The sequence below is a fragment of the Heteronotia binoei genome, chromosome 14 (genome assembly GCF_032191835.1).
Source record: "Heteronotia binoei isolate CCM8104 ecotype False Entrance Well chromosome 14, APGP_CSIRO_Hbin_v1, whole genome shotgun sequence".
NCBI lineage: Eukaryota > Metazoa > Chordata > Lepidosauria > Squamata > Gekkonidae > Heteronotia > Heteronotia binoei.
The window spans coordinates 15,958,738-15,971,417 of record NC_083236.1 but is presented as its reverse complement, the minus strand read 5'-3'; the positions used below and the strand labels follow the sequence as shown (position 1 = coordinate 15,971,417).

The window sequence follows — 12,680 nt, the reverse complement described above, 5'->3', positions numbered from 1 at the left end:
GCTCTAACCCAGGGGTCCCCGACATGGTGCCTGTGGGTACCACAATGACCACTGACACCTTTTCTGGCACCTGCAAAGTTTTTTTTAAGAGCAAGCAGGACCAAGTGGGGGTTTGCCCAGCAGAGCACTGGAGATCAAACTGGCTGTCTGGAGAGCCAGTTTGGTGTAGTGGTTAAGTGTGCAGACTCTTATCTGGGAGAACTGGGTTTGATTCCCCGCTCCTCCACTTGCACCTGCTGGAATGGCCTCGGGTCAGCCATAGCTCTGGCAGAGGTTGTCCTTGAAAGGGCAGCTGCTGGGAGAGCCCTCTGCAGCCCCACCCACCTCACAGGGTGTCTGTTGTGGGGGAGGAAGGAAAAGGAGATTGTGAGCTGCTCTGAGACTCTTCAGAGTGGAGGGTGGGATATAAATCCAATATCTTCTTCTTCTGTTTAAATTTTTGAAAACATTTCAGCAGCAGCTGCTACCAGAGTGTTGATTTTGTCCTCTCACACACACTCACTCCTCTTTCCCAGTGTATTTTTTAAAACTTACCCCTTGTCTCCCTTGCACTTTTACTCCCCCCACCCCCCGTGTTTGAACATATGGCTCCGTCTCCTTAAGCACAAACGTTGTGGTTGGCTCTGCCTCCCATGCCAGCTGGTTTGTGGTTGTGCCCACCACATTGCGTCAAAATTCCCATGCCTACACAGCATTACCTTTTTTGTAGCTGTGTCACACTGCAGACTCATGTTTGATTTGCGATCAACTGTAATACTGAGATTTTTGTCCCATGTGCTACTCTAACCTAGGTATTCCCATCTGTGCATTTAATTCTTTATGCTTAAATATGGACTTTTGCCTTTTTAAAATCATGATACTCAAATTTCCCATTTAACTATATTTGTATTACATGTATCTTTTCAGTTTCCATACCCCTTTGATACATTCAAATGTAGTCTGCTTCTTACATGAATGCTATTTAATATTTTCATATTTGAACTAAGACCATGCCCCACTTGCTCTCTCAGTGACAATGTTATTAAATATCTGCAAATAGTACCAAAAATATACCTAAAGAACATGAGACACCTGATTGTGGTATTATCCACTAGCCAAATGGTTAATGGTTATTAGCTAATAATTTCCTGCATCGAGCCAACTGTTATTACTTGAACGTTTCATGCAAAAAATTACAAAGATATAGGATGATGACTTAATGGGGGGGAAAGAGCTGAATAAGAGATAAATGCAAGAAGCAGCACTTAAAATCTGGGTAAAAGATAAATAATTACTCGACAATTTAACAACAAAAAGCTAGCTCACCTGGAGTATGATCTGATCTCCACTGGTTAAATTAAAATCTTCACCAGCTAGGATAGGATCCTTTACCTCACTAGTCAAGTGGTCTGTCAGAGTATTGGAATCATTTCCGTTGGAAATATTGAACTGGCTTTTCCTAGAGTCTGTGGTGAGAGAAATCTCTTGGCAATACGAGTGAAGAAATGCTCGCACGCCATCAATCCCCACAAATTGCGAGACAGGTACACCATTGAAATTCACACTTCCAGAATCACACAGCTGTGAATTTCTCCATTTGTACATTCTGATGGACAGCAACACAAGCAGGAAAGTGAAAAACAAACAGGAGACAAAAGCCACAGCAACTACCAGGTAGAAGGTGAGATCTGATTGAGGGTCTGCAGGAACTGAGATGCTGCTAATATCAGAGAGGCTTTCAGGGATGCTGTCGGCCAGCACCACAGTTACTGTAACTGAGGCAGAGAGAGGGGGCTGCCCATTATCCTTCACTAAAACCACTAGGCTTTGCTTGAGAGCATCCTTGTCCAGGAAGAAACGGGCTGTCCTGATCTCTCCAGTGTGGATGCCTATGGTGAAGAGCCCTGGCTCTGTGGCCTTGAGTAATTGATAGGAGAGCCAGGCATTCTGCCCAGAGTCTGCATCCACTGCCACCACCTTAGTAACAATGTAACCCAGCTCAGAGGAGCGAGGGGCCAACTCTACTCCAGTGGAGTCATCACTGGGGGATGAAGGGTACAAGATTTGGGGGGCATTGTCATTCTGATCAAGGATGAAGAGTGTCACTGAGACATTAGAGCTGAGTGGTGGGGAGCCTCCATCTTGGGCCTTGACCTGGAAGTTAATCTCCTGGAACTCTTCATAATCAAATGTATGCAAGGCATAAATAATCCCAGTCTCAGAATTAATGGAAATGTAGGAAGAAAGGGAGGAATCATTGATATTTCTTTGAATTATAGAATAAGTTATTCTGGAGTTCTCTTCCCAGTCAGGATCACTTGCTGTTAGGGAAAAGATTGAAGCTCCTCTCTGGTTATTTTCCATGAAATAAGATGTGTAGATTGATTCTGAAAAGCGTGGAGGGTTATCATTTGTATCTATAATGTGAAGTGCTATCAGCATGGCTGTAGAAAGAGGAGGTGTCCCATGATCACTTACAGAAACAGTGATATTGTATGAATCTCTCTGCTCCCTATCAAGGGCATCCGCTGTTACCAAACTGTAGAAGTTATCTGTAGATTTTTTAAGTTGAAAAGGGAGAATCTGGGGAATCAAACATGTGACTTCACCATTCATTCCTGAATCTTGGTCTTCTACATTTAAAATAGCAATAACAGTTCCAGATGGTGAGTTCTCCTTGATTGAGTTTGCAAGAAAGGTTACAGTTAACTCAGGCACATTGTCATTCAGATCTGTAATGGTGATCTCAACCTTTGCCCTGTCGAACAGTCCTCCATAATCCTCAGCGTGCACCTCTAATTCATAAAAAGGTGATTCTTCAAAGTCAATGTCCCCCATGACTGTTATTGTACCAGTTGTTGAGTTTAAAAGAAACATTTGTGAGTCCTTCTTGGTGGCTTTTTTGAAGGAGTATTTCAGCTCTCCATTGATTCCTTCATCTAGATCAACAGCTCTAACTCTACAGATTGTGGATCCTTTAGGAATATTCTCCTCAATACTCACTACATAGAGTGACTGACTGAAGATTGGCGCATTGTCATTCATATCTGAAACAATGACTTTGATTTGAGCAGTGCCAGTTCTAATAGGATCACCTCCATCAGTAGCTGTAAGGACTAGTTCATACATTGATTGCTCTTCCCTGTCAAGACTTTTTTCCAATACTAACTCCACATGCCTAGCACTGTTTTCTCCCATTTTCACATCCAAAGAAAAATGGCTGCTGCCCGTGAGCTGGTAACTCTGCACAGAATTCATGCCAAGATCTTGATCTTGCGCTTCAGGAAGAGGAAACCGGGACCCTTGGATAGATATTTCATTGATTTTCAGTTCCTGTTCCCCAGGAGGAAAGTGAGGAGCATTGTCATTTATATCTGTAATTTCTACTTCAACTCCATACAGTTTTCTTTTACTTTCAACAATAACCTGAAAATTTAAGATGCATTTCTCTGCCTGTCCACAAATTGCCTCTCTGTCTATTCTCTCAGAGGTCTGTAAATGACCACTGTGGATGTTTAAAGAAAAATACTGAACCATACCTGTTCTTGTAACTATCCGCAGGTCATGGTCTGGAAGATGCTTTCCATCCATTCCCAGATCCTCTGCAATATTTCCCACAAAAGAGCCTTTCTGCATCTCTTCTGGAATGGAATAGTGAATATGCACAGCAACTGCTTTCCAAATAAACAACAGCATTAGATATAGAAAGATTCCCTTCTTTTTGCAGCTCCAGAGCTTCTGTGTTTCTTCCATCTCCTGACAGGAAGGTAAAAGGCACTGGTTCTCACTGGAACAGGATAGCGTCTCTCTGTTTTTTCTTAAATCCAATGTTGCGTTTGATTTACTCCTGGTCACTTTGTTACTCTGAATAGTGAAGAATCTTGAAGCTGAACTGGCTGATTTGAGTGCATTTCTCTGCTGAATTAGTGAACAGCGACACCCAGAGTCTCATCCCAAAACTTCAGTTGTTTTTTGTCATGAAATTATTTTCACATCTTTGGTCATTAGAGTCTTTCTTTTCTTCGTAAAAAAAATCTGCCCAACACCTGAATTTCAGATCTATGGATCCAGAATCTGATTAAGCAAACGAACCTGAGGGGGATAATAAGTGTATCCTAACAGTTTAAAGAAGAGCCTATGTATACAGAAGTACTAACCTTAAATCTGTTAGTCCACTTTCTGTTGTGCATGTGTATTTGATTAATACACTATGTTTAGGGTTTTTTCTTTTTCTTTTGTTTATGGGATTGATCAATATATGCATGTAAGTAGGAAAAGAGATTTATCAAAATAAAAATAAGCTTATGAGGATAAAGATGACTGAGTGCTCACCCACATATTATCCTTAGATCTTCAGATTCTCTGAGGCAACCCAACTGTCCTGTGTATTTCTCCCATTGATCTTCTGATATCCCCTATGATGCAACAGCAGGCATGTAGCTTGAAATTTTATCATGTGAGAGTGGAAGAGTCCAGTGAGGGGGCAATTTCAACAGTTTGAAATTGCAACAACCTTAACATGTTCAATATGCTTTAGTTGATTTATTAATTTAAACTGAATTGGATTTCAAACACCAGGTTCCCAAGTTTACATGCACACCCTTCATTCAAGAATGGTCAGTGAATGAAATTACATTAAAAGAGTCTATATCTACCCAGTATTCCATTGTTAGAGTAAATCATTTTAGCACTTCACATTCATAAAGTCACAATTTCACTAGAGGCAGTGATAATGTTTCATCCAGTTAAATGGCAGGTAACCCAGAACCCTCTAAAGAGCCAAATGCAGGTGGAAATATACAGTCTTGAACTTCTTCATAAATGGAGCACCTGAGAAGAATTCAGGTTTCCAACTGATTGTGGGGTGGAGGGAACAAGGCTATGATGCTAGAAAATATTATGTAGCTATGTATTATTCACTCCATAAAATGTTTTATACTCTCTTCAGGAACTTTATCCAGGTGTACTAATAACCTAAAAAAAAATACAAGGGACAGATGAAGGTCTTTTCTCCAGGCAATCTAGTGAACATGGCTTAGCTTGTTTTTCTTTAGGTCTCCAAAAAGTTCTAGAGAATTGCTTTTTAAACAATGAAATCTAAGAATTAAGTGAGAGCTAGTATGTTATTTCTCAGAAGGCACTGCCCCCACAAGCCCTCTGTAGCTCCATGGGAAAACAGAGACCTTCTGGTGATAGTGGGCTGGAGGGGTACAAGCTGGTAAAAAGACTGGTGGAGGAATGAAGGCACTGCAGTTCCATCCTCCATCATTTCTTTTTCAGAGTATTTAAAGATATATCTTTAGTTCATATGGTCTTCAATTTTATTTCCTCTTAAAATGCAGCAATTAATGTGAAATGTGAACACCCTGAGTCCGCTTGCGGAGAGGGTGGGATATAAATGCAAAGTAATAAATAAATAAATAAATAAAATAAATATGGAAATGCCACTATATATTAATGATAGCAACAGAGAGCACTGAGGGACAGAAAAGTAGATAATCACCTTGCTAGATCTTTGCAGAACTCCATTAATTACAACTTTTTTAAAAAAATGGTTAAATGTAAAGAAGGAAACTGTACTAAAAGCTAAATTATTATGTGTTAGTAAGTACTGCCAAATATCCTCCAAAACTGACCACTCCCAAGGTATATCAGTTTGTCCCTACATCTATCCATTTCATATTACCATTTCTTTATTTAAAGTTATTGGAGTCCGATATATTTAATACATTGTACTCATGGAATGGGAGGGTAGGCAGCATGGCACAGCCTGATCTTGGAAGCTAAGTGATCAGCACATGAAAGCGACACCTCCAAGGAAGACTCTGCAGAGGAAGGCCATGGCCAATCACCTCTGCTTCTCACTTGCTTTGAGAACCCCTTGCTGGGGCCACCATAAATCAGCTGTGACTTAACAGCACTTTACACACACACACTCATGGCATAATCTCAAGCACATATCTGATAAAATACTAAAGCAATATTGTATCATGGAAAATTGTTAAATTGCGGCAAAGAACATGAAAAGGGAGCTTGCTGCCATATATGGTGCCTTCCTAAACCCTGCCTTGAATGGGCTTAGGATGGCAACAAACTCCTACATCAGTGTATCCTGAGAATATGCTGGTGGCAAACCCTGCTGGAACCATGCCAAGATAGAACTGGATGGTAGCGGGGACATGTCATGGGAAGACCAGGACTTACCATCCTAAGTCTCCCCAGGCCCAGGTACACCCCCAACATTAATGCAACACTATGCCATAACCCAGCTGATGCAGAACTGGATGACAGCAGGGGCATGTCATGGACAGTCCAGGGTTTAGTCAATTTCCTAAGCCTCTACGTCTTTGCAGTGTTCCAAAATCCAGGATTTGCTTATCTGATATTTACCTGCCCCCATCGATACTGCCTTGTTTACAACCATCCAGGCAGAGAATGGTATGTTTGCTCCAAATTCCTGTTGCCCCCCAAGAAGGATAAATACCATCATAAGTAAACTACTGTAGTAATTAATCTGAGATACTTGCATATTTTGTAATGTTTAGAACTGTACTTAACTTCACTGCATTATTTTAGCTTTTATTCAAGGCGACTTGAAATTCCAAATATATTTATTTATCACATTAGGATCTTTAAAAACAAAACCTCAGGAATTTGAAGAATTGTCAGACTCTTCCCTTTTCTATTGGCTATTTTGTCCAAACACAAAATTTTAAATTTGCCAGAGCTGTCAAAACCATTTTCCCCTGCTTTACTACTGGCTGAAAATTCTCTCTCATCAGCCTATCTACATTATGTACAAGCAAGACTCCTTCACATCTCCACTGGGATCCTGTCGAGTTTCCAGCACATGTCCTTATGCACCACCATACTGATTTCTAGCAACACCAATTTCTCTGGGTTAATCTTATAGTTTTAGATCATATTAAATTCACTTAATAGTCTGACTACATTAGCAAAAGAAATTAGGGGGTTTACACAATGTAGAAAACAGATCATCTGCATAAAACAACGTTTTATTGACTAAATTCACTACCCCAATATCCTGAATATCCTTCTTAATCAAATTGCCAAAACTTCTGTACACAGATTGTGACACATTTTGTCCACTCATGCAGAGTGCCTGCCATCCTCTACAACCTCTCTTCTTCAGGTTATGGGTTATACACAAGTCAGGACATCACACTTACCACCCTTCTTGTTTCTTTTAAAAGCTACAGAGTAATGACTATCTCACACCTCATGTCCCCTCTCTCACTCCCAGAGACATTCACAGACAGGATAGCCCAGCCCCTTTAATAAGCTGCTCACTCACAGACAGCAATTGGGATTGTTCCAAACACCATTAATTCATATCTTGTAATATATGTGTAAAGACCAAGATATTAAATAGTGTGTTTTTGTCCTTAAATATGCAGCCCTGCTGGGTTATTTGAAACAAGAAACTTTTATTTATAAGAACAAAACGTTGAGGAAAGTAAGTCTAAGAAACACTTCCCTTCACTTGAACTTTTGAACTAAGGTCCCGTAACTACAGCTGGGATCCTTTAGTTACAAATTTACTATTTTCTGCCTGTTCTACGCAGTTCTTCTATAGAGGTCCCCCCCCCCCCAAAGTCAGAAAACCCTCTTTTTACTTCAGTCCATTTGTCTGCTGCTAACCCCCTGTCATTTTTCAACTCTTGTTCTCCAAGCCTCTCCCTCTCAACAGACCATCAGCTCTCACTGGTTGCTCTTGGAGAGAGGCAAAACCTAGCCTGCCTGTTAAATAACATTACTGGAAGACTAACATTAGAGTAATCCACTTCTTGAAACGTCCCTGAAACCAGATGCAAGTAGGGTTCCAATCAGAAAATTCCACTCACTCCTTTCAAAAGCCTTCTCTGTATCAGTGAAGTAGAATGCCACTTTTTTTGGGGGGTACTTAGGTATCAATGACATTTTCATTTGCCTGATATTTCTGTGTGTATTTCCAAGTATCCCCTAATATATGATCTGGGATGTTCCTAAATGATGAAAAAAGCATGTCTAAGGTATTGCTCATCATGCAGAAGATTTCTAATCTCTTTAAGAGGAGTGAGTTATTCAATATCTAGTCTCAGTTATTTTAGCTGTCTGAGTCTGATAGTGAAACTCATGGTACCATAATTGGGGTTTTTGCCGCACTACCACATTCGGTCAGCATTAAAGAACAATCAATCATTTAATGATTTTTGTCAGTATTAACAGAAATTGGTGCTTTGATGCAGACAGCAATATTTATATAAATCTATCAAAGAGAAGTCCTCAAGTCAATCTGAAAAGAACTTTGGATCTGAGTATGAGTTATTCTTACAGCTATCTAAGTTTTTTAACTATTACACCTTTGGAATCTCCTGATATCCTCACAGTGTATATAATATCTCAATTGGAACAATATCTCAACCAAGGCAAACAGAACTACCAAGGCAAACAGAAGGGTACTTCAGACCTTTCCAGTATAACATATTTGATTACCCAATTATTGATAGTTCACCTGATCTATCATATGGTTAATGGGGACAGGTGAAAGGGAGTAAGAGTGGATGTGTGCAGTGCAATTTTTGGCCCAGGTAGGGGACCATGACCAATTCCTCTATTATCTGAGGTAGGTAGAAGTAGCCATTTGAAATTAGACATATTAAGAAATTTTCACACTTCAGTAGTAACCAAAAACTGTGAAACATAAACTATAAAGACTGATACAGACAACACCTGAGTCAAATGCCTATTATTAAACAAGGATTATACAAGTACAGTATCTCTATTTTATAAACCCAAAGATCAAACTTTAACATTAAAATAAATGGAATTTACATGCCTACCTGACTGATTGCTGCTTCTTCAAAAATTATGGCTGAATCACCTGTTATTAGCAAAGGATCTGGTTGATCACAAGCCTGTTGTGGTGTCAGGGTATTTGTGCAGCTTCCAACTGGAAAAAGAATCTGGCTTTTTCGAGAGCCTGAAGTTAATGAAAGCTCATGGCAATAGGATTGAAGAAATGCTCGAACTCCATCAATCCCCACAAACTGTGAGACAGGAACACCAGTGAAATTCACATTTCTAGAATCACACAACTGAGAATTCCTCCACTTACGAAGTCGGAGTGCCAGTAATACAAGAAGGAAGACAAAAAACAAGCAGGAGACAAATGCCACGGCGACCACCAGGTAGGAGGTGAGATCCGAACGCAGGTCTTCAGGAACCGAGATGCTGCTGAAGTCACTCAGTGCATCAGGGATGCTGTCGGCCAGCACCACAGTGACCGTGACTGAGGCAGAGAGAGAGGGCTGCCCATTGTCCTTCACTAAAACCACCAGGCTTTGCTTAAGAGCATCCTTGTCCAGAAAGAAACGGGCTGTCCTAATCTCTCCAGTGTGGAGGCCTATGGAGAAGAGCCCTGGCTCTGTGGCCTTGAGTAATTGATAGGAGAGCCAGCCATTCTGGCCAGAGTCTGCATCCACTGCCACCACTTTAGTGACCAGATATCCAGGCTCAGAAGAGAGGGGGGCCAACTCTACACCAGTGGAACCATCACTGGGGAGAGAAGGGTACAAGATTTCTGGGGCATTGTCATTCTGATCGAGGATGAAGAGGGTCACTGAGACATTGCAGCTGAGTGGTGGGGAGCCTCCATCTTGGCCCCGGACTAGGAAGTGAATCTCTTGGAACTCTTCATAGTCGAATGAGTTTAAGGCATAAATAATCCCAGTTTCAGAATTAATGGACAGGTATGATGAAACGATGGACTTCTTGTGTCCTTCAATGATTGAATAAGTTATTCTGGAATTTTCTTCCCAGTCTGGATCATTTGCTGTTAAAGAAAATATCGACGCTCCTCTGGGATTATTCTCTGGGAAATAACACATGTAGGATGATTCTGCAAATACAGGAGCATTGTCATTTCTGTCTAGAATCTGAAGTGAGATATCGGCAGATGTAGAAAGTGATGGGGTCCCGTTATCAGCAGCAGTAATGATGACATTATAGTTTGTTACCCTCTCTCTGTCAAGGTTGTCATATGTCACTAAACTATAAAAACTGTCAACAGATTTCTTTAACTGGAAAGGCAGTTTGCTTGGAATTGAGCATGTGACTTCACCATTGACTCCTGAATCTTGATCTTGTACATTTAAGAGAGCAATAACAGTGCCTATTGGAGAGTTTTCAGGTATGGTATTGATTAAGAAAGTTATTGCTAATTCAGGGGCATTGTCATTCAGATCCATAACAGCAACAACAACTTGTGACCAGTCACTAAGCCCTCCCCCATCCTCAGCATTCACCTCAAAGTCATATAGTGAAGACTCCTCGTAATCAAGATTGCCTGTGAGCATTATGATACCAGTTGTTGAGTTTAAAAGAAATATTTTAGAATCTTCCTCTGTGATTTTTTTGAATGAGTATTTTACTTCTCCATTGATTCCTTCATCTACATCAATGGCCCTTACAGTGGCTACAATGGACCCTTTAGGGATGTTTTCTTCAACATTAACCTTGTAGACTGGTTGGCTGAAAGCTGGCGCATTGTCATTCGCATCCAGGACTATAACTTGGATTTGAGTAGTGCCAGATCTCAATGGATCACCCCCATCAGAAGCTGTGAGGATGAGATCATGAACTGGTTGTTCTTCCCTGTCCAGACTTTTTTCCAGCACCAGTTTGACATGCCTAGCACCAGTTTCTCTTGTTTGCACACTCAAAGAAAAATGGCTGCTTCCTAGGAGATGGTAGTTCTGTATAGAATTTATGCCCAGATCTGGATCTTGAGCTTCAGGAAGAGGAAACTGGGACCCTAGCATAGATGACTCACTAATTTTCAGTTTCTGTTTCTCTGATGGGAACTGTGGAGCATTATCATTTATGTCAATAATTTCCACTTCAACTGCATAGATCTCTAATTTACTCTCAATAATAACCTGGAAATTTAACATGCATTTCCCTGCCCTTCCACAAATTTTTTCTCTGTCTATTCTGTCAGAGATTTGCAAATGGCCACTGATAACATTTAAAGTAAAATACTGACTTGTACCTATACGGGAAACAATCCGGAGTCCATGTTCTGAAAGATGCTTTTCATCCATTCCTAGATCTTTTGCAATATTTCCCACAAAAGAGCCTTTCTGCATCTCTTCAGGAATGGAATAGTGGATCTGTGCAGAAACTGCTTTCCAAATGAACATCATGATAAAGCATTGCAGGATTCCTTCTCTATTGTTCCGTAGCCTCTGAGTTTTTTCCATTTCTTGGCAGCAGGATAAAAAAAAAACACTGATACTAGCACAAAAGCTTTTGGATTTGCAACTAATTTTGGTTTCAAAGCAAGTGCTCCGTTCCCTAAAATGTCTGTAGAAGTCTGATCTCTGTGTTATATTTTGTACTTACCTATTAAAGAACTGCTAGACTGTGTTAGCTGGAATCAAGCTGGTGAACAGCGGCACCCAGAGTCTCAGCTAAAAACTGCAGACTATTTTTTACCATAATAGCAATTTCATGATGCCATTCTAAAATTCTTCTTTTGCTTTTAGGCTTGGGCAAGAGTTTGAATTTTTACTTGGGACTATGTCCCTAAAAACTGCTCTGAGGATGTAAAAATAATTTCTACTGACTTTATTACTGATATAAATGCAAAAGTACAGTGCTGTGGATAGAATATTACAGCCTTTTTAAAAAGAGTGTTTATGTGTGTTTTTCTTCACCAAGGAACTGATACATTAAACTAGATTGCAAAATAACCTCAATTACATTTAATCTTATGAAAATCTCATTTCAGTCAAATCAGGAAGACTTTTCCTTTTAGTTTCAACATTTTAGTGGTATAAAGTATAATCCTAATAACACTTGCTTGGGAGTAAGTTTCACTGAATAACATGGAACTTACTTCTGAGTAGGATTGCTCCCATACATGTTTAAATGGTTTTTTTTTCCAGCTTTACTACAAGTAACAACAAACTCATCTGATTTTATGGTTCTTAAATTCTTAGACTGAGTTAGAATTGAAGTCAGGCAGCGCAAAGCAGAATACACCAAACGTCGGTAGTCTTTTATGTAATTTCATCCAACTTTATTTACTGACACTGATGTGATAAAATGTTATTAAATCCAAGTATTTTGCTTCCAGCTTGTGGCACAGCTTTATATGTACAGGAGAAATGCAACTGAGGAAGGAAGGAGTCTTGCAACTGTGGACTAAACTGGCCCTGTAATATTGAAACTTTGATTTAACATGTATGTCACTTTACATTCTGACACAACTTCATTAAGTTACTGATCAGTGATTATCTAAATATGTTTCAAATAGAATTATGTAGAGTTATCATAATAAAATCTAAATTATATATGCAATTAAAATATTGAAAAATATAACTACAAACACAACAAATGCACACATCAAATCTATACCCAGCAATCACAGGCAAATCAAAGCAAAATGTATTTTAAAATAACCAGAGAATTTCAACAAAGAGCCACAGCAGTTTGGATAGCTAATGATACCAACTTTCCAAAGATAATAATGCAAACTCAGAAATGAATTAAGTAAACCACAAGGGAAAAGTTTTAAGTATCCTCTTAAACAATCAAAAGGATACTAATATTGGTGGGGCATACCTACCTCAAATCCTTCCAATTGCATGGAAGAGACTCTAGACTTTTTTGGATATTCCAAAGTACCTTGAATA

General features: G+C 39.7%; 2 protein-coding genes across 2 annotated transcripts; both read right to left on the bottom strand.

The window, feature by feature from the left end:
- Positions 1-1,296: 1,296 nt before the first annotated feature.
- On the bottom strand, positions 1,297-3,788 carry LOC132582581 (protocadherin gamma-A6-like). The gene has a single exon (XM_060254224.1). The coding sequence runs from the start codon at positions 3,730-3,732 to the stop codon at positions 1,297-1,299; it is 2,436 nt and encodes an 811-aa protein (XP_060110207.1). The 5' UTR covers positions 3,733-3,788.
- A 5,022-nt stretch (positions 3,789-8,810) lies between these two features.
- On the bottom strand, positions 8,811-11,322 carry LOC132582584 (protocadherin gamma-A10-like). Its single transcript, XM_060254227.1, has one exon. It carries the CDS (start codon positions 11,241-11,243, stop codon positions 8,811-8,813), a length of 2,433 nt encoding a protein of 810 aa, XP_060110210.1. The 5' UTR covers positions 11,244-11,322.
- Positions 11,323-12,680: the final 1,358 nt, after the last annotated feature.